The sequence below is a fragment of the Pongo abelii genome, chromosome 6 (assembly GCF_028885655.2).
Source record: "Pongo abelii isolate AG06213 chromosome 6, NHGRI_mPonAbe1-v2.0_pri, whole genome shotgun sequence".
Classification (NCBI taxonomy): domain Eukaryota; kingdom Metazoa; phylum Chordata; class Mammalia; order Primates; family Hominidae; genus Pongo; species Pongo abelii.
Genome location: NC_071991.2, coordinates 13,567,353 through 13,587,232, shown reverse-complemented (window position 1 = coordinate 13,587,232; position 19,880 = coordinate 13,567,353). Strand labels below are relative to the sequence as shown.

The window sequence follows — 19,880 nt, the reverse complement described above, 5'->3', positions numbered from 1 at the left end:
AGATGAGGGGTACAGTTGTCCTCCTAGCCTCATACTGCAGCCCCTAGGCCCATCCCAAATCCTGCCACAGCCCCCTGAGAGTCTTCTCAGACTGTCCTAGGCCACACATGGTGGTATACCGTCTTCTCACATTACTTTCCGGCAGCACTTTCTCCTTATTTAGGCTAGAGACGCCTTGAGAGCATTTCCTACTTTCCGTCCTGGCTTGGTTGTCCCTCACTAACTCTGGGCAAGTTAATGTCTGCTTGCTTTCTCGCTTGTAAAATGGGTCTTTACTCTTTTTTTTTTGAGACAGAGTCTCACTCTGTCCCCCAGGCTGGAGTGCAATGGCGCGATCTCGGCTCACTGCAACCTCCACCTCCCGGGTTCAAGCGATTCTCCTGCCTCGGCCTCCCGAGTAGCTGGGATTACAGGCACGCGCCACCACGCCCAGCTAATTTTGTATTTTTAGTAGAGACGGGGTTCCTCCATGTTGGTCAGGCTGGTCTCGAACTCCTTTTTTTTTTTTTTTTTTTTTTTGAGACAAAGTTTAGCTCTGTCGCCCAGGCTGGAGTGCAGTGGCGCGATCTCAGCTCACTGCAAGCTCCGCCTCCCGGGTTCATGACATTCTCCTGCCTCAGCCTCCCGAGTAGCTGGGACCAGAGGCGCGTGCCACCATGCCTGGCTAATTTTTTTTGTATTTTTAGTAGAGACAGGGTTTCACCATGTTAGCCAGGATGGTCTCAATCTCCTGACCTCATGATCCACCCACCTTGGCCTCCCAAAGTGCTGGGATTACAGGTGTGAGGAACCGCGCTCGGCCTCGAACTCCTTTTTTTTTTTTTTTTTTTTTTTTTTTTTGAGATGGAGTCTTGCTCCATCGCCTAGGCTGGAGTGCAGTGGCATGATCCTGGCTCATTGCAGCCCCTGCATCGTGGGTTCAAGCGATTCTCCTTCCTCAGCCTCCTGAGTAGCTGGAGCTACAGGCATGTGTCACCATGCCCCGGTAATTTTTGTATTTTTAGTAGAGATGGGGTTTCACCATGTTGACGAGGCTTGTCTCGAACTCCTGACCTCAGGTGATCTGCCTGCCTCAGCCTCACAAGTGCTGGGATTATAGATGTGAACTACTGTGCCTGGCCAAAATGCTAATATTTTGGCAGTACTTTGGGAGGTCGAGGCAGTCGGATCACTTGAGTTCAGGAGTTTGAGACCAGCCTGGCCAACATGGTGAAACCAAACCCCATCTCTACTAAAAATACAAAAATTTAGTTGGGCATGGTGGCGGGTGATAATCCCAGCTACTCAGGAGGCTGAGGCAGGAGAATCACTTGAACCTGGGAGGTGGAGATTGCAATGAGCCAAGATCATGCCATTGCATTCCAGCCTGGGTGACAGAGTGAGACTCCGTCTCAAAAAAAAAAGTGAGAGAGAAAACAAATCCACTCAATTTTTTTTTTCTTGAGCAATAATGGATTTCCAAGCAGCCTGGTTTGCTGACCAGGAAACACACCCTGGAAGGGAAGGCCTTACCCTGAAGTCACAGAGGTAAGGCTGGCTGGCTAGCCTCCGGCCTTGCTGGGCTAATTGAAATCTGCTTCCCCAGTGCTGCGCCTGCAGCTGGGAAAGGCTCAGGGAGGGGCAGGGCAAGGCAGTTTCAAAAGTCACAAGGCCATTATGGATGTCTCTGGGGAATGGCAGGGTTGAGGGATTGCGGGCAATTCCTTCCCTGGGCCAGCTGAGGGTCTCAGCCTGGGCCCAGGGACCTCTATTTGAACCGAGCTTACTCACCCCCGGGAATTTCCTACTTCACTCCCCGTTCCCTCTCCTACATACACACACTCCAGGGGACTCTACCCCAACTCAGCCCTAACCCAGTCCAACAACCTTCAATGGCTCTCCAGTGCCTAAAGAATAAGATCCAAACTTTCCCTGCCTACCTCTGTCTTCCCCTTTTTTAGAGGCTGGACCTGGCCCTTGCTTCTGCTCCTGTACTTTCTCATTCAGCTCTCCTCTGACATGTTTTCTTCCTTCCCCAAAAGGCCAGCAAAAATATCACCTCCTCTAGGAAGTCCTCCATGACCACATGAGCTTACCAGGAACTTCCTCTTTTGAGCCCCCAGAAAGAGCCATGCTGCAGAAGTCTCTCCATGCTGCTTCTAACCCAAATAAAGTATAGGAGGGAAGTTCAGAAAAAGTCTAGAGCCAGGCACGGCAGTACACGCCTCTACTCTCAGCTACTCGGGAGGCTGAGGTGGGAGGACTGTTTGAGCCCAGGAGTCTGAGGCTGCTATGCACTATGATCACACCTGTGATTAGCCACTGTACTGCAGCCTGGGCAACACAGCAAGAACCTGTTTCTAACAAAAAAAAAAAAAAAAAAAAAAAAATTTAAGTGCCCGCATGCCGGGTGGAAACCATAAAGGGAGGGGTGTTTTCCAGGCAGAGAAGCCCATGTGTGTGCAGCCACATGGAGGGATCAGGAAAGATCCCTCCTCCTCCAGGCAAGCCCTGTCCTCCTGTCTCTCTTCCCACACTCTAGTTCCCTGGGGATGCCAAGTGTGTCCCCAGTACTAGAAGCTGTGGCTGTACACACATGGGGTTCTATCTGCCTGGAAAGTGCCCCTCCATTATGTTTTCCACCTGGTGGGGGGCGGGAGGGGCACTTAATTTTTTTTTTTTTTTTAGAAATAGGTTCTCAGGGCTGGGCATGGTGGCTCACGCCTGTAATCCCAGCACTTTGGGAGGCTGAGGCAGGTGGATCACGAGGTCAGATTGAGACCATCCTGGCTAACACAGTGAAACCCTGTCTCTACCAAAAATACAAAAAATTAGCTGGGCGTGGTGGCGGATGCCTGTAGTCCCAGCTACTCAGGAGACTGAGGCAGGAGAATGGTGTGAACCCGGGAGGCAGAGCTTGCAGTGCTGAGATCATGCCACTGCACTCCAGCCTGGGCGACAGAGCGAGACTCCGTCTCAAAAAAAAAAAAAAAGTTCTCAGGCCAGGCAAGGTGGCTCACGCCTGTAATCCCAGCACTTTGGGAGGCCGAGGTGGGTGGATCACCTGAGGTCAGGAGTTCAAGACCAGCCTGGCCAACAGGGTGAATCCCCATCTCTACTAAACAATACAAAAATTAGCCGGGCGTGGTGGCGGGCACCTGTAATCCCAGCTACTTGAGAGGCTGAGGCAGGAGAATGTCTTGAACCTGGGAGGCGGAGGTTGCAGTGAGCCGAGATCATGCCATTGCCCTCCAGCCTGGATGACAGAGTGAGACTCCATCTCAAAAAAAAAAAACAAAAAACAAAAAATAGGGTCTCATTATGTTGCCCAGGCTGGAGTGCAGTGGCTATTCACAGACATGATCATAGCACACTGCAGTCTCAAACTTCTGGGTTTAAGCAATCCTCCCACCTCAGCCTCCCAAGTAGCTGGGAGTAGAGGCATACACCACCATGCCTGGCTCTTTACTCTTAGCTGGGTTCACTTCAAGTGTTGCTTGAGTTCTGGGAAGTCCTCCTAAACTGTGCCCTTGCCAGCTAGACACTTCTCTTTTTTTTATTTTTAAGAGATAGAGTCTTGCTCTGTCTTCCAGCCTGGAAAGCAGTGGTTCCACAACAGCTCACTGCAGCCTCCAACTCCTGGGCTCAAACGATCCTCCTGCCTCGGTCTCTCAAGTAGCTGGGACCACAGGAACATGCCATCATGTCCAGTTAATTTAAAGTAATTTTTTAGTAGAGACGGGGTCTCACTATGCCCAGGCTGGTCTCGAACTCCTGGGTTCCAGTGATCCTCCCACCTTAGCCTCCCAAAGTGTTGAGACTAAAGGCGTGAGCCACTGCGCCTGACTGAAGATGTTCTAAAGCACTTTGCAGGTTTCAGTGAAACATGTTCCTTTTCTTCTGGGTTGATCTAATTCTCAGCTGGGTAGCGCCGTACCTACTTACTACTCAGGAGTCTTTCCTAGGGCAATCTCAAGAGCAGGAGGGCAGGGGACCCTCCAGAACCCAGGGAGATAAGGAAATACACTCTGCTGTTTTTCTAGCTGACCAGCAGATGAGGGCAGAAATAAGGAGGTAGGTGGGGGCAGAAATAAGGAAGTGGGTGGGGGACAGAAATAAGGAGGTGGGCAGCCAGCCCTGACTTCAGGGCATGGTCCAGCCGAGCCCCTAGGGAGAGAAGCACTTACCTAGGAATCCTTCCTCATCGACAATGATAGTGTAATCTTCTGGCGTCTCAGTCAGACTGAAGAACTTGCACCTGGATGGATGGACAGACAGACACAGAATATCTCATTAGTCCAGGCAGGTCCCCTGGGGCAGCTGCCCACCCGTGCCCCGGAGATGATGACTCAGTTTACCCAGAGCTCCGGCCCCAGGCTGCTGGGTGACTGCGGGTAAGTTGTTTGTCTGTCCCTTCATGTCCCCCTACTCAGTTCTGACTCAGGAGAGGCACAGAGATGCTGATTGTCCCCACTGTACCCCCGCAATCTTTGGGGACCTCTGAGCCAGTCAGCCCCTATGATTGTGTCCAGGCCTGAGGGCCCGAGATCCCAAGTTTTCTCGGAGGGAAGAAGTGGCCGAAGGGTGGCTCCAGTGTGGGTCAGGCAGAGGAGCCGTCTTTTCCATGGCCCTGTCACTGTAACCTCTAGGTGTCTGTTCCCATCTCCCCTCCCATTGTCTTGGCCCTCCTCCTCAGCAACTCTGGAGCTCCAAGTCATAAAAATGCCTAATTCCCACCAGCTGACTGACAGCCCAGCCCTCGGTTTACTTTCCATCCCTAAAGAGAGAGGAATGTGGCCATCCGTGACATTTTTGGGACATAGATCTCTGCCCCACCTCACATCACCTCTGATAGCACCGCTCAGCCTGGGAGGTATGTTGCTCATCTACCCCCAAAACGAGACCACCTATTCCCCAAAAACAGGGACCAGAACCGTGACCCTGCTGGCCTCGGTCCTGGGCATGGTTTTGGTGCCCAGGTCTGTGTCCAGGCGGCCCTCGGGGTGGGCTTCAAGGCTTTTGGTCCTTGGGTGATGGGGGTCATCACCCCCTCAATGCCCGTGTCCCTGTTCCCCATTTAGCCAGAACCACACCCCCACAGCACCCTAGAGAGTACTGCAGGCAGAGATGGCAAGTTCAAGCGTGCACAGGCAGAGGCTTGCAGGAAACTGACCCCTGGCCACTTATCTGGTGTTCCCGCTCTCCAGCACAAAGCCGGGAACTGGCTCTGCACCCCCACCCATTGAGGGGAGCTGGGATAGAAAGAAGCCCACGAGTAACCCAGGTGTATTTGTCTGTTCTCATGCTGCTAATAAACACATACCCAAGACTGGGTAATTTATAAAGGGAAAAGGTCTAATGGACACATAGTTCCACATGGCTGGTTGGTGGTTGGCGGGGCGGAGTGGGGAGGGTGCTCACAATCATGACGGAAGGCAAAGGAGGAGCCAAGGCACGTCTTACATGGCAACAGGCAAGAGAGCATGTGCAGGGGAACTGCCCTTTATAAAACCATCAGATCTCGTGAGACTTATTCACTGCCAGAGAACAGTATGAGGGAGCCCACTCCCATGATTCAATTATCTCCACCTGCCCCCACCCTTGACACGTGGGGATTATTACAATTCAAGGTGAGATTTGGGTGGGGACACAGCCAAACCATATCACCAGGCAAACGGCAAGTATCACTCTCTCAAAGATGCAAATGGAAAAGGGATCTCTGAGTGGACAGTGTTGCAGGGGACAGGGATAGCTGGTGTATCCATGGGTCGCCCTCCTCCCTGGCCTTCTCTCCTGCCAGCTGCCCTGCAGCCCCCTCATCTACAGAACCTCTCCAGCTCCTTTTTAAAACTTATTCCTGAAAATTTTCACAAGGATATGAAGCCACTGGAACTCTCTTATGCTGCTGGTGGGAGTACAAAATGGTCCAGCCCTTCAAACATTCATTTGGCAGTTTCTTCTTTTTAGAGACAGGGTCTTGCTCTGTCACCCAGTCTGGAGTGCAGTGATGCAATCACAGCTCATGGAAGCCTTGAATGCCTGGGCTCAAGCAATCCCCCTGCCTCAGTCTCCTGAGTAGCTGGAACTACAGGCACATAATACCATGTCCAGCTAAATTTTTTGAGACAGAGTCTCTCACTCTGTCACCCAGGCTAGAGTGCAGTGGCATGATCTCAGCTCACTGCAACCTCCACCTCCCAGGTTCAAGTGATTCTCCTGCCTCAGCCTCCCCAGTAGCTGGGCTTACAGGCACCCGCCACCACATCTGGCTAATTTTTGTATTTTTAGTGAAGACAAGGTGTCTCCATGTTGGCCAGGCTGGTCTCGAACTCCTGACTTCAGGTGATCCACCCGCCTCAGCATCCCAAAGTGCTGGGATTATAGGCATGAGCCACTGTGCCCAGACTGTCCAGCTAGTTTTTGAAGTTGTTTTTGTAGAGATGAGGTCTTGCTATGTTGTCTAGGCTGGTCTTTAACTCTTGTTCTCAAACGATCCTCCCTCTTTGGCTTTCCAAAGTGGTGGGATTACAGGCGTGAGCCACTGCACCCAGCTGGCAATTTCTTATAAAGTTCAGCACACATTGACCACCCAGCCTCAGCTATCCTGCTCCTGGGTATTCATCCAAGAGAAGTGAAAACAGGTGCCCGCACAAAGACTTAGATGCAAATACATATTGCCTGTTTGTATTTGCTCTAAATTGGAAACAACCCAAATGTCCTTCCTTCAACTGGAGAGAGGATAAACTAAGGCACGTCCACATGAGGAAATACGGGTCAGCAATTAAAAGGAATAAACTATTGATTCATGCATTAACACGGGCAGATCTAAAGTGCATTTTGCTAAGTTAAAGCAGCCAAGCTCAAAAGATTCTATACTGTATGTTTCTATTCATATGACATTCTGGAAGAGGCCAAACTATAGGGACAAATGATTAGCAGTTATCAGGGGACGACGGGTAGACACTGACTAGAGAGGGGCACTGGGAAATTCTGGGGGGATGGGCCTCGAGTGTGGCGGTGGTTACAAGATCATATAAATTCACATAAATTTAGGCTGGGCATGGTGGCTCACGCCTGTAATCCCAGCACTTTGAGAGGCAGAGGTGGTCGGATCACCTGAGGTCAGGAGTTCGAGACCAGCCTGGCCAACATGGTGAAACCCTGTCTCTACAAAAAAAATGCAAAAATTAGCCAGGCGTGGCGGTGGACACCTGTAATTCCAACTACTGGGGAGGCAGAGGCAGAAGACTCGCTTGAACCCGGGAGGCGGAGGTTGCAGTGAGCCAAGATCACGCCACTACACTCCAGCCTGGGTGATTACATTCAGACTCTATCTCAAAAAAAACAAAAAAACCTCACAAGATCATATAAATGTGTCAAAACCCAAAGAACTGTCTGCTAAAAAGGGGTGAATTTGTGAATTATGCTGTATGTTAAGTCATACCTTGATAAACTTGAATGTAAAGAAAATGCTTGGCCTGCTGCAATGGCTCATGCCTGTAATCCCAGCACTTTGGGAGGCTGAGGTGGGAGGATCACTCGAGGTCAGGAGTTTGAGACCAGCCTGGCCAACATGGCAAAACCCCATTTCTACTAAAAATATAAAAATTAGCCTGGCGTGGTGGTGGGCGTCTGTAATCCCAGCCACTTGGGAGGCTGAGGCAGGAGAATTACTTGAACCTGGGAGGTTGCTGTGAGCTGAGATCGTGCCACTGCACTCCAGCCTAGGCAACAGAGCCACTCCGTCTCAGGGAAAAAAAAAAAAAAAAAAAAAAGCCTGTGCTAGGGTCATCCATGAGGTGGCCTCTCTCCCCCTGGGAGGGGTGTAAGGCATTCTGCTGGAACAAACCACCCACGCTCATCAATTTCCCTCCGGCTCTTCGGTTTTCAAATTACGTCTCTGTCCCTGCCTGTCCCATATCCAATTTGCAAGTATTGCCTGGATACGTGAAATCTATAATTGCTTTGAGGACAACAGCAAATTATCACCACAGTAAGTGGCAATCACTGGTCAGGCCTGGACCCTTCCTAGGGACCCCCATGAACTCAGAAAGAGCCCTGGACTCCCACAGTCACCAGACTGCCATGAGCTGGTACTCCCTGGGTGGGGTGGGGCTGCCCAGCTGCCCGAGAGCCCTGGGGAGGCAAACAGACACGGCCCTTGCTCCCGGTGCCCTCGGCTCTGAGGGACATTCCAGAAATAGACCACACAAATTATTCCGGAGGGCATAAACACCAGCAGAAGGCAACAGCGGCCTGTGTGTAAATGGAGTATAAATATGTTGTTGAAGTGACCTGTCCCCAGGGGCTGAGCGAATCTGTGGCTCTGCCAGCTATGGGACATCTCAGAATGTGCACCTTGGCACGGGTGGGCTTCAGGGAGGGCAGATCAGCCGGAGGCACCTGCTGCCGTCGCTCTGGTCACTACCCTCAGGAGTCAGCCCCCAGACCCCTCCCTCTCCTTGACCTCCCTGTTGTTTTTGTTTGTTTGTTTTGTTTTGTTTTTGAGACGGAGTCTCGCTCTGTCCTCCAGGCTGGAGTGCAGTGGCACCATCTCGGCTCACTGCAAGCTCCGCCTCCTAAGTTCCCACCATTCTCCTGCCTCAGCCTCCTGAGTAGCTGAGACCACAGGCGCCCGCCACCACGCCTGGCTAATTTTTTGTATTTTTAGTAGAGACGGGGTTTCATTGTGTTAGCCGGGATGGTCACGAACTCCTGACCTCGTGATCCCCCCAGCTCGGCCTCCCAAAGTGCTGGGATTATAGGCATGAGCCACCGTGCCCAGCCTATTTTTTTTTCTTTTCTTTTTTGAGACAGGCTCTTGCTCGGTTGCCCAGGCTGGAATGCAGTGGCGTGATCTTGGCTCACTGCGGCCTTGACCTCCTGGGCTCAAGCAGTCCTCCTAGCTCAGCCTCCCAACTAGCTTGGACTACAGGCATGCACTACCCACACCCGGCCGGCTAATTTTTATTTTTTTGTAGAGACAGGGTCTCACTACGTTGCCCCGACTGGTCTTGCACTCCTGAGCTCAAGTGATCCTTCTTCCTTGGCCTCCCAAAGTGCTGGGATTACAGGCGTGAGTCACTGCGCCCGGCCCACACCACTTCTTAATTCAAGCTACAGGTCCCCCTTTGCCTTTGGATTACATCTGCTGCGTTTCTTGTCTTATCAAGCTTAACCCTCCTATCCTTGCTTCTGGAAGTCATCCCCCTATTGCTGGGCAGTTGGCCATTCCCCAGTCCAAGCACAGCACCCCCTTGCGGGCCATCCTTAGCCTCCCAAGTACCTGGGATTACAGGTGCACGCCACCACACCCAGCTAATTTTTAAAATTTTTATAGAGATGGGATCTTGCTATGTTGCCCAGGTGGGTCTTGAACTCCTGGCCTCAAGCGATCCTCCCATCTCCACCTCCCAAAGTGCTGGGATTATGGGTGTGAGCCACTCCACACGGCCCCACGTCTTCTTTACTCGAAGGTCACTCTGAGATCCGTTTTCGCCTCTCCACCACTCCCCACAAAGCAAACTCAAGGCTGGACTACCCTCCTGTCTTGTCTCCCTCTTCCACTCCTGGCCTCAACGCCACTGCCTCCACAGTCTCATGCCTCCAACAGTGACGAATGTTCTTTCTTTTTTTTTTTTTGAGATGAAGTTTCGCTCTTGTTGCCCAGGCTGGAGTGCAGTGGTGCCATCTTGGCTCACTGCAACCTCTGCCTCTGGGGTTCAAGCGATTCTCCTGCGTCAGCCTCCCAGGTAGCTGGGATTACAGGTGCCCGCCACCACATCCAGCTAACTTTTTGGAGTTTTTAGTAGAGAGGGGGTTTCACCATGTTGACCAGGCTGGTCTCAAACTCCTGACCTCAGAAGACCCACCCGCCTCAGCCTCCCAAAGTGCTGGGATTACAGGCATGACCGACCTCGCCCCGCCTGAATGTTCTTTCAACTACCCGGCATAGCCTCCCAACTTTGTTGGCTGAAGATTTCATGCTCATCCTTTAAGACCCAATTCAAACATCTCCTCTGGGGTAAAACCTTTCCTGGCCAGGCATGGTGGCTCATACCTGTAATCCCAGAACTTCGGGAGGTGGAGGTGAATGGATCTCTTGAGGTTGGGAGTTCAAGACCAGTCTGGCCAACATGATGAAATCCTGTCTCTACTAAAAATTCAAAAAATAGAATAAAATAAAACCCTGCCTGATCAACACCAGCCACCTCTTTTCCCTCATCTCCCATCATAGAGGTTGTCCTCCTTTGACAGCCTACAGTCCCACACTATGTCTATGAGATGACTTTCAGGCCACTGTGGACAGCTGGGCTGGTGGTGCATCACAGCCCTAAGACACAGTTCATCTCACAGTCTATGTGAAGTATGCCCTTAGAGTTGTGCAGTGCACAACCCACGCAACTGCGCATGACAGTGCCGAGTGCTTCCCACAATCTATTACAAATCATACTTTAAGGGTCTACTTCCCTCAGTAGACCACAGCTCTCAGAAGCAAGGACAGAGGGTCCTCTGTACACACACCTTGTATCTGACACTGGCTGGGCATGGAATCAACACTCAAGGATTGCTGAGCAAAAGGATGGACTGTGGCCACACACTTGCCTTCAAAATCAGAGAAGCCTCAATGAGAACAAACCCTGCCCGCCCTCATGTGGTATCACCTTGACTTAACCCTCCTCTTGGAGAGGCTAAGGTCTCCAGTTCTAATTCTTTCTCTGCCTTTTCTAATGAGTCATGGCCAGGTCCACACCCCAGATGCCGGGCCCCCGGGGTTTGTGGCCTCCCTGTACTCTGTCTACAAAGAGCTGGAAAGAGGAGCAAATGCCAGAAAGTACCCAGTGTGGGTGCTAAGTGCTGTTAAGAAACTCCAGGTGGGAGGCCAGGCGTGGTGGCTCACATCTGTAATCTCAGCACTTCTGAAGGCCAAGGCAGAGGGATCACTTGAGCCCAGGAGTTTGAGACCAGCCTGGGCAACATGGCAAGACTCCATCTCTACAAAAAAATTTAAAAATTACCTGAGCATGGTGGTGTGCCCCTGTAGTCTCAGCTACTCAGGAGGTGGAGGTGGGAGGATCACTTGGGCCCGGGAGGCAGAGGTTGCAGTGAGCCGTGATTGCACCACTGCACTCCAGCCTGGGTGACACAGTGAGATCCTGTCTTAAAAAATAAAATAAAAGATGCAGGCTTGATTCCTGCAGGGTCACCATGCCCTGTGTCAGCCAGACTCTGCCAAGGTCACCTGCTAGCTTGCCTGGGAACAAGCCAGGACCTTTGGAATTAACAGCCTGGCCTGCCGGGTGCAGTGGCTCATGCCTGTAATCCCAGCACTTTGGGAGGCAGAGGGAGGTGGCTCACCTGAGGTCAGGAGTTCAAGACCAGCCTGGCCAACATGGTGAAACCCCATCTCTACCTCTACTAAAAATACAAAAAATTAGCCAGGCGTGGTGGCGCGCACCTGTAGTCCCAGCTATTCGGGAGGCTGACGCAGAATTGCTTGAACTGGGGAGGTGGAGACTGCAGTGAGCCGAGATCGTGCCACTGCACTCCAGACTGGGTGACAGAGCGAGACTCCATCTCAAAAACAAACAAACAAAAAAGAGCCTGGCCAGCAGGGTTTTGAAACAAGCCCAGAGCCTTCACTGCTCAAGTGAGCCACCCACCCAAACCAGACAGGCTCTGCAAACAGGCCCCAAGACAGGCGTCTTGGATGTTATGGGCGCCTGTTTACAAAACATTCTCGGGCCTTACTTAAAGCAGGTCCTTTCTCAGCCCACTTGGGATTACAGCACCAGCCTGGAAGGACAGGGGTGTTTCTTGCAAAGTGTGGCACGTCCTGTCTGGAATGAGGGAAGTTTGGCCACATCTCCTGCAGCCTATCCAAGTGAGGGAATGAAGGGATCAGGGCCTCACCTGCTTCCAGAGACCGCCCACCCCTGCCCCTGCCAGCCAACTTCTGGCTGCCTCCCTGCTGATGTTTTTCTGATGTGGCTAATAGTAGCATTCCTTCATTCATTCCTTTAGAGACAGGGTCTTGCTCTGTCACCCAGGCTGGAGTGCACTGGCATGATCATAGTTCGCTGCAGCCTCCAACTCCTGGGCTCAAGCAATCCTCCCACCTCAGCCTCCTGAGTAGCTGGGACTATAGATGCACATCACCATGGCTGGCTAATTTTTAAATATTTGTGGAGACGGGGTCTTGCTATGTTGCCCAGGCTGGTCTCGAATTCCTGGCCTCAAGCGATCCTCCCAAGCCTCAGCCTCCCAAAGTACTGGGATTACAGGTGCCAGCCAGTGCACCCGGCTGACAGGGGCCTTTTAAAACACGCAGTGAGTGGCCGGGCGCAGTGGCTCATGCCTGTAATCCCAGCTCTTTGGAAGGCCAAGGCAGGCGGATCACAAGGTCAAGAGATCAAGACCATCCGGGACAACATGGTGAAACCCTGTCTCTACTAAAAATACAAAAATTAGCTGGGCATGGTGGTGTGCGCCTGTAGTCCCAGCTACTCGGGAGGCTGGGGCGGGAGAATCACTTGAATCTGGGAGGCAGAGGTTGCAGTGAGCCAAGATCACACCAGCCACTGCACTCCAGCCTGGAGACAGAGAGAGATTCCGTCTCAAAAAAAAAAAAAAAAGGAGTGAGTGATAGAGGTGTTTCAGGACCACGGTTCATGGGGCTTTTCTTCCCAGAGGAAAATCAGGGGGAGGGTGAGTGCCCGGCTTTGTTCTGCTAACCAGCTGCAGCTTCCTCATCTGTTTCTCCTGGGTTTTCAATGGGTCTCTCGTGTTATTTACATTTCATTTCTCCTGTCTTTAGCAACTAGAAGCTGCCCTTTCAAGTTTTACTTAGAAAAAAGCCCTTAATTGGTTCTGCAATTGGAAGGGCGATCCTGAACAGGAGTTATTTCGCCTTAAGATAGAAAATCAGGCCGGGCGCGGTGGCTCACGCTTGTAATCCCAGCACTTTGGGGGGCCGAGGCAGGCGGATCACGAGGTCAGGAGATCGAGACCATCCTGGCTAACACGGTGAAACCTTGTCTCTACTTAAAAAAAAAAAAAATACAAAAAATTAGCTGGGCATGGTGGCAGGAGCCTGTAGTCCCAGCTACTCAGGAGGCTGAGGCGGGAGAATGGCGTGAACACGGGAGGCGGAGCTTGCAGTGAGCTGAGATCGCGCCACTGCACTCCAGCCTGGGCGACAGAGTGAGACTCCATCTCAAAAAACAAAAAAAAAAAGATAGAAAATAAAATGTGCTTGTGTCACGGGCGACCAGGAGAATCCAATCAGACAGTGTGGGTGATGGTGTCTGGCAAATTCCAGGGTGATTATGGAGAGGCAGGGCTACCAAAGGGGACGGATAGGGCAGAAGAAATCACAAAGATCTGGGGAAAGCCCCAGGAACCCAGGCTCCCTCCCAGGAGATCTCAGTCCTTGTAGACAAGAGTATACCTTCTGCTTGTCAGGTCTTGGTGCAAAATGATCACTGATTTTGGATCTCCCCAATTCTCATGGTCCCCAGCCCGACTTCCTTTCACCTCCACCAGCCTATCACCTCCCCAGCCATGGCGATATCCATCATAGTACTGACATTAATCACTTCCATGTCTGTCTGCTTTTTTGCCTTTTTTTTTTTTGAGATGGAGTCTCACTCTGTCGCCAAGGCTGGAGTGCAGTGGTGCGATCTCGGCTCACTGCAACTTCTGCGAACTCCCATGTTCAAGCGATTCTCCTGCCTCGGCCCCCCAAGTAGCTGGGATTACAGGCGTGTGCCACCACGCTCGGCTAATTTTTGTATTTTTAGTAGAGATGGGGTTTCGCCATGTTGGCCAGGCTGGTCTCCAACTCCTGACCTCAGGTGATCCACCCACCTCAGCCTCCCAAAGTGCTAGGATTACAGGTGTGAGCCACCGCGCCCGGCCCCATTTCTGTCTTTGCGAGCAAGAGACAAGGTTGCATCTCCCTCCTCCAGGGCCGCCATGCCCAGCACAGGGCTTGGTACAAGGTCTGTAATCAGTGTGACCCTAATGAATGTGCTGTAGAATGATTCCCATTTCACAGAAGGGAAAACCAAAGCTCAGTTGGGTTAAGGGAGTTAGCTGCCTGGGGTCTCCCGAGCCAGGGCTGAGCTGCCTCTACGGGTTGGGGGCTTCCTGAAGGCAGGAGGGACTTGTAGCATACGCCCCATGACTCAGCGTTTCCATTCTGAGACATCCGCCCTTTACAGATATGTAACGGGAGACACAGACAAGAGGATCCGTGACAGCCTGTTCTCAGTAACAAAAACCTGGCCACAGCCCAGATGCCCATCAGCAGGAGAGGACATGAAGAATGGCAGAATATTACCCAGCAGGCAACATGAACCATCCACAGTGTTAAGCAAAGAGATAAACAAGTGTCAGCAACGTCACAGCACTGTGGGTGGAAAAACAAGTCCCCAAACATTGTGTATGGCAGGGTACACTTTTTACAGAGTTACAAGTACCTATGATTAAAAAAAAAAAACAAAAACACCTGGCCAGGCACAGTGGGTTCATGCCTGTAATCCCAGCACTTTGGGGAGGCCAAGGCAAGCAGATCACTTGAGGTCAGGAGTTCGAGGCCAGCCTGGCCAACATGGTGAAAACCCATCTCTACTAAAAATACAAAAATTAGCCTGGCGTAGTGGCACATGCCTGTAATCCTAGCTACCTGAGGGGGCTGAAGCATGAGAATCGCTTGAACCTGGGAGATCGAGGCTGCAGTGAGCTAAGATCACGCCACTGCACTCCGGACTAGCGAGACTCTGTCTCAAAAAAAAAAAAAAAAAAGGCAATGCTTTGGAGTTGGCGGTCCGATCCTGTGGTCTTGGGCATATTTACACAGCTCCTAAGCCTGTTCCCCAAACTTCCAAGAGGGGTATACTGTCTGCCTTCAGAAACCAGAGTGAGGAATCAGTGTCCCTTTGTAGATAAAAGCACCAGGTGACCAGCCTGGGCAACACAGTGAGACCCTGTCTCTACAAAAAATAATCTAAAAAAAAATATTAGCAGGGCCTGGTAGCATGCACCTGTAGTCCCAGCTACTCAGGAGGCTGAGGAAGGAGGATTGCTCGAGTCCAGGAGGTCGAGGCTGCAGTGATGAGCTGTGACTGCACCACTGCACTCCAGCCTAGGTGACAGTAAGACCTTGTCTCAAAAAATAAAAAATAAAATTTAAAAAGCACCAGGCTGCTGGGCGCAGTGGCTCATGCCTGCAATCCCAGCACTTTGGGAGGCCGAGGGGGGTGGTTCACCTGAGGTCAGGAGTTTGAGACCAACCTGGCCAACATGGTGAAACCCCGTCTCTACTAAAAACGCACAAAAAAAACTAGCCAGGCGTGGTGGCAGGCACCTGTAATCCCAGCTACTCAGGAGGCTGAGGTGGGAGAATTGCTTGAATCTGGGAGGCGGAGGTTGCAGTGAGCCGAAATCGCGCCACTGCACTCCAGCCTGGGTGACAGAGCGAGATTCTGTCTCCAAAAAAAAAAAAGCACCAGGCATGCTATGGTTGCTTTCATAAACAGCATCCATTTCTGGTTTTGGTTAATGGCACAACACTTCCCTGGTGTTTTCCCGACATAACCAGAAGCTCATTCAACCTTCTGTGTTCCTTACACCAGAGCTGAGAACGCACACTGAGACACACAACCTCTGACCTTTCCAAGCACGCAGACAGTTTGTGTCAACATGCTGAAGACCACAATGGAAATATTTGACCCTAAAGCAACCTGCAGTCCTGCCCTGACACTATGAATTGGGACGAAACATTCTCTGGAGGCCTTGCTATTAAAGGACTTTGGGGACACGCTGGGGCATGGGCTGGAGTTGTTGTCCTGTCACCTGGTAACTCTGGGAATGGCCCTGGTTCCCGGTCACACTCATCTCCTGCAGCCACCACCACTCCAACCCTACCGTGTACTGCTGGCCTGTGGGGCTCGGTGTTCCTGGGGGCCCCCTCGGCTGGCCCCATCCTTAGATGACCCCTGCCCAAACCCACCCTCAGCAAAGACATGCAGCTCAGAAATCCCCCTTCCTGCCACCAGGGCCCATCTACCCCTTGCTGGGTCAGCTTAACCTTCCCTCCCCCAGACCTCTTCCACCCCTGCCCCTCTGCCATGCTCAGCACCCCATCACACACCCCAGATTTCCTAAGACACAGACCAACTGAGGAGGGCACCCTCTCAGAAAGTCTCTGATCATTCGCCCATCTTTTTTTTTTTTTTTTTTTTTTTTTTGTTGCCCAGGCTGGAGTGCAGTGGTGCAATCATAGCTCACTGCAGCAGCCTCAGACTCCTGGGCTCAAGGGATCCTCCCAACTCAGCCTCCCAAGTTGCTGCAACTACAGGTACACACCACCATGCCTGGCTAAGTTTTTTTTTTTTTTTTTTTTTTTTTTTTAGATGGAGTCTTGCTCTGTTGCCCAGGCTGGAGCGCAGTGGCGCGATCTCGGCTCACTGCAAGCTCCGCCTCCCGGGTTCACGCCATTCTCCTGCCTCAGCCTCCCAAGTAGCTGGGACTACAGGCGCCTGCCACTGCACCCGGCTAAATTTTTTGTATTTTTAGTAGAGACAGGGTTTCACTGTGTTAGCTGGATGGTCTCGATCTCCTGACCTCGTGATCCACCCGCCTCGGCCTCCCAAAGTGCTGGGATTACAAGTGTGAGCCACCGCGCCCGGCCTTTTTTTTTTTTTTTTTTTTTTTTTTTTTTTGTAAAGACAGGGTCTCACTATATTGCTCAGGCTGGTCTCGAACTCCTGGCCTCGAGTGATCCTCCCGCCTCGGCCTCCCAAAGTGCTGGGGTTACGTGTGAGCCACTGTGTCAGGCCTGTCCACCCATCTGATCCCTTCTCTCTAGCCTCAGGAAAACAGCACCCTGGCAAACCCCTTCCTCCTTTCATGAGCCTCCCAAGCACCTCCCTGAGCTGTCGGTTTCATACTTGGCTTCTTAGTCTTAGCAATAAATAGGATCAAGTTTCTTCTGTCCTAAAAAAAAGTCTTCCTTCATCCCCATCTCCTCCTGAGGCCACCTCCTTACCCCGACCCCCTGCCATTGGGCCACCTCCTCAAGCCCTCCAGGGCATCCCACTCCGTTCATCAGTGACCTCCCTGAGCCCAGCCCAATGACGTCTTCCCTCATGCCTTCCTGCCCTTGACCTGTTGCCTGGACCCACATGGCTGGCCAAGGCCTCCCTGGAATCTGCAATCTCCCGCACGGTCTCCTCTGACGTCTTGGACACTGACAGTCCTCTGCTTTTTGTGGTGGCTGCTCTTCTCCTCTCCAGCGTAGGCAGCTCTCAAGGGGTCCTCTCTCATCTCCTATTACACTCTGTCCCCAGATGCTCACTCCTGGGCTTCCAACCACTGTGGTCCAGGCTCTCCCTGCAGACTTGCGCTTCTCTCCCTGCACCCTGGCTTCAACCGCCTTGGTTGATTTTTTTTTTTTTTTTGGAGACGGAGTCTTGCTTTGTTGCCTAGGCTGGAGTGCAGTGACACAATCTTGGCTCACCGCAACCTCCGCCTACCAGGTTCAAGCAATTCTCCTGCCTCAGCCTCCCAAGTAGCTGGGATTACAGGCGCCTGCCACCACGCCTGGCTAATTTTTGTATTTTTTAGTAGAGATGGGGTTTCACTATGTTAACCAGGCTGGTCTCGAACTCCTGACCTCAAGTGATCCACCCGCCTCGGCCCCCTGAAGCGCTGGGATTACAGGCGTGAACCACCACACCCAGGCGGTTGATTCATTCGTCCCATCAACTCTCTGACACAGTTGTTGCTGCCCATTTGACAGGTGAGGAAACTGAGGCTTAGAGAGGCTGAGCCACCACCCTACAGATGACCCAGGTCGCAGCTGGTCCCCTCACTCTGCCAGAGTTGTTGACATGTGCCCTCACCCTGACGGGGTGAAAGAGAATTGCACACCAGTCGCTGACTCTCAAAATCCATTGTTCCCCCCACCATCCAACCCCGGCCTTGGCCTAGAGCCAAGCACCAGGGCAGAGCTGAGGCCCAGGGCGGCCCCTGATCTGGGCAGAGAAGCTGAGTAGCTGAGTCATCTCTGAGAAGAACATTCCCATCTTCAATCGCTGCGGCTGCCTGTTGTGGACGGCCCGGCTGACACGGGTAACTTGATCTGTTTACTCTGGGATTCCTAAGCCCGCAGAGTGAGGGCCTCACACGGGGCCTCTCCCCGGGCATCCTGGGCGAGGAGCCCTGGCCCAGCCAGAGCCCTGTTCCAGCAGCAGACCTGAAACCCCAAGGCAGAGGGGGAGGGAGGGTGCAGCAGGGGAGAGACACTTCCAGGTAAACTTGCCTGGCAAAACCTTTTCTGAGATGTCAGATTTATGAACCAGCTAAAGTAGCAGAGAGAAGAGAATTACAAGTTTTTGTTTGTTTGTTTGTTTTTTAATCTGTGGCACAGTTTACCACCAGTTCACCAGCAAATAAGAAAGGGGGGTGCCAGGCACGGTGGCTCACACCTGCAATCCCAGCACTTTGGGAGGCAGAGGTGGGTGGATCACTTGAGACCAGGAGTTCGAGACCAGCCTGGGCAACATGGTGAAACCCTGTCTCTACTAAAAATACAAAAATTAGCTGGGCGTGGTGGCTGGTGCCTGTAATCTCAGCTACTCTGGAGGCTGAAGCAGGAGAATCGCTTGAACCCAGGAGGTGGATGTTGCAGTGAGCAGAGATCACACCACTGCACTCCAGCCTGGGTGACACAGTGAGACTCACTCTCAAAAAAAGACAAACAAGGACCTTCAGGGAGCCACCCAGATGTACAGGTGGGGCATGGGGAAGCCCAGAATCAAGTTTGGAAAACTATTCTGTGTTGCCTCCTCCAGTACTGGAATCCTGAACAGAGTGGCCCAGCCTGCATTTGCGTACACCTAGGGATGGGGAACTCACTTCTTTCTGGAGCAATTGATTCCATCCTGGGGGTAGATGATTTCTAGAAGCTCTATGTGCCTTCCTTTTTCTTCTTCTTTTTTTGAGACGGAGTCTCGCTCTGTCGCCAGGCTGGAGTGCAGTCGTGTTATCTCTGCTCACTGCAACATCCACCTCCTGGGTTCAAGCGATTCTCCTGCCTCAGCCTCCCGAGTAGCTGGGACTACAGGCACGCGCCACCACACCCAGCTAATTTTTGTATTTTTTTAGTAGAGACAGAGTTTCACCATGTTGGCCAGGATAGTCTCGATCTCTTGACCTCATGATCCACCCGCCTCGGCCTCCCAAAGTGCTGGGATTACAGGCATGAGTCACCATGCCCAGCCCCTTTTTGTTTTTTAAGAAACAGTGTCCCACTCTGTCTCCCAGGCTGGAGTGCAGTGGTGTGATCATAGCTCACCGCAGCCGCGCACTCCTGGGCTCAAGCAATCCTCTTGCCTCAGCCTCCCAAGTAGCTGGGACTACAAGCACACACCACCATACCAGGCTGATTTAAAAAAATCTTGAGGCCGGGCGCGGTGGCTCACGCCTGTAATCCCAGCACTTTGGGAGGCCGAGGTGGGCGGACCACGAGGTCAGGAGTTCGAGGCTAGCCTGGCCAATATGGTGAAACCCCGTCTCTACTAAAAATACAAAAATTAGCTGGGCATGGTGGCGTGCACCTGTAGTCCCAGCCACTCTGGAGGCTGAGGCAGAAGAATCGCTTGAACCCAGGAGGCAGAGGTTGCAGTGGGCCGAGATCATGCCACTGCACTCCAACCTGGGTGACACAGCAAAACTCCGTCTTAAAAAAAAATCTTTTCGTGTAGAGACAGTGTCTCACTATGTTGCTCAGGCTGGTCTTGAATTCCTGGCCTCAAACCATCCTCCCATTTTTGCCTCCCGAAGAGTCAGGATTACAGGATTGAGCCACCATACAGGGCCCTACAGTCCCTTGA

The 19,880-nt window shown here is 52.1% G+C and overlaps 1 protein-coding gene across 1 annotated transcript in view; it reads right to left on the bottom strand.

Moving 5' to 3' along the window:
* The window catches only part of CASTOR2 (cytosolic arginine sensor for mTORC1 subunit 2), a 67,716-nt gene that overhangs the window by 19,190 nt on the left and 28,646 nt on the right, over positions 1-19,880 (bottom strand). The window contains exon 2 of the mRNA XM_024249430.3: positions 4,167-4,237. Within this exon, the coding sequence (XP_024105198.1) occupies positions 4,167-4,237 (71 nt within the window). The remainder of the gene's footprint in view (positions 1-4,166; positions 4,238-19,880) is intronic.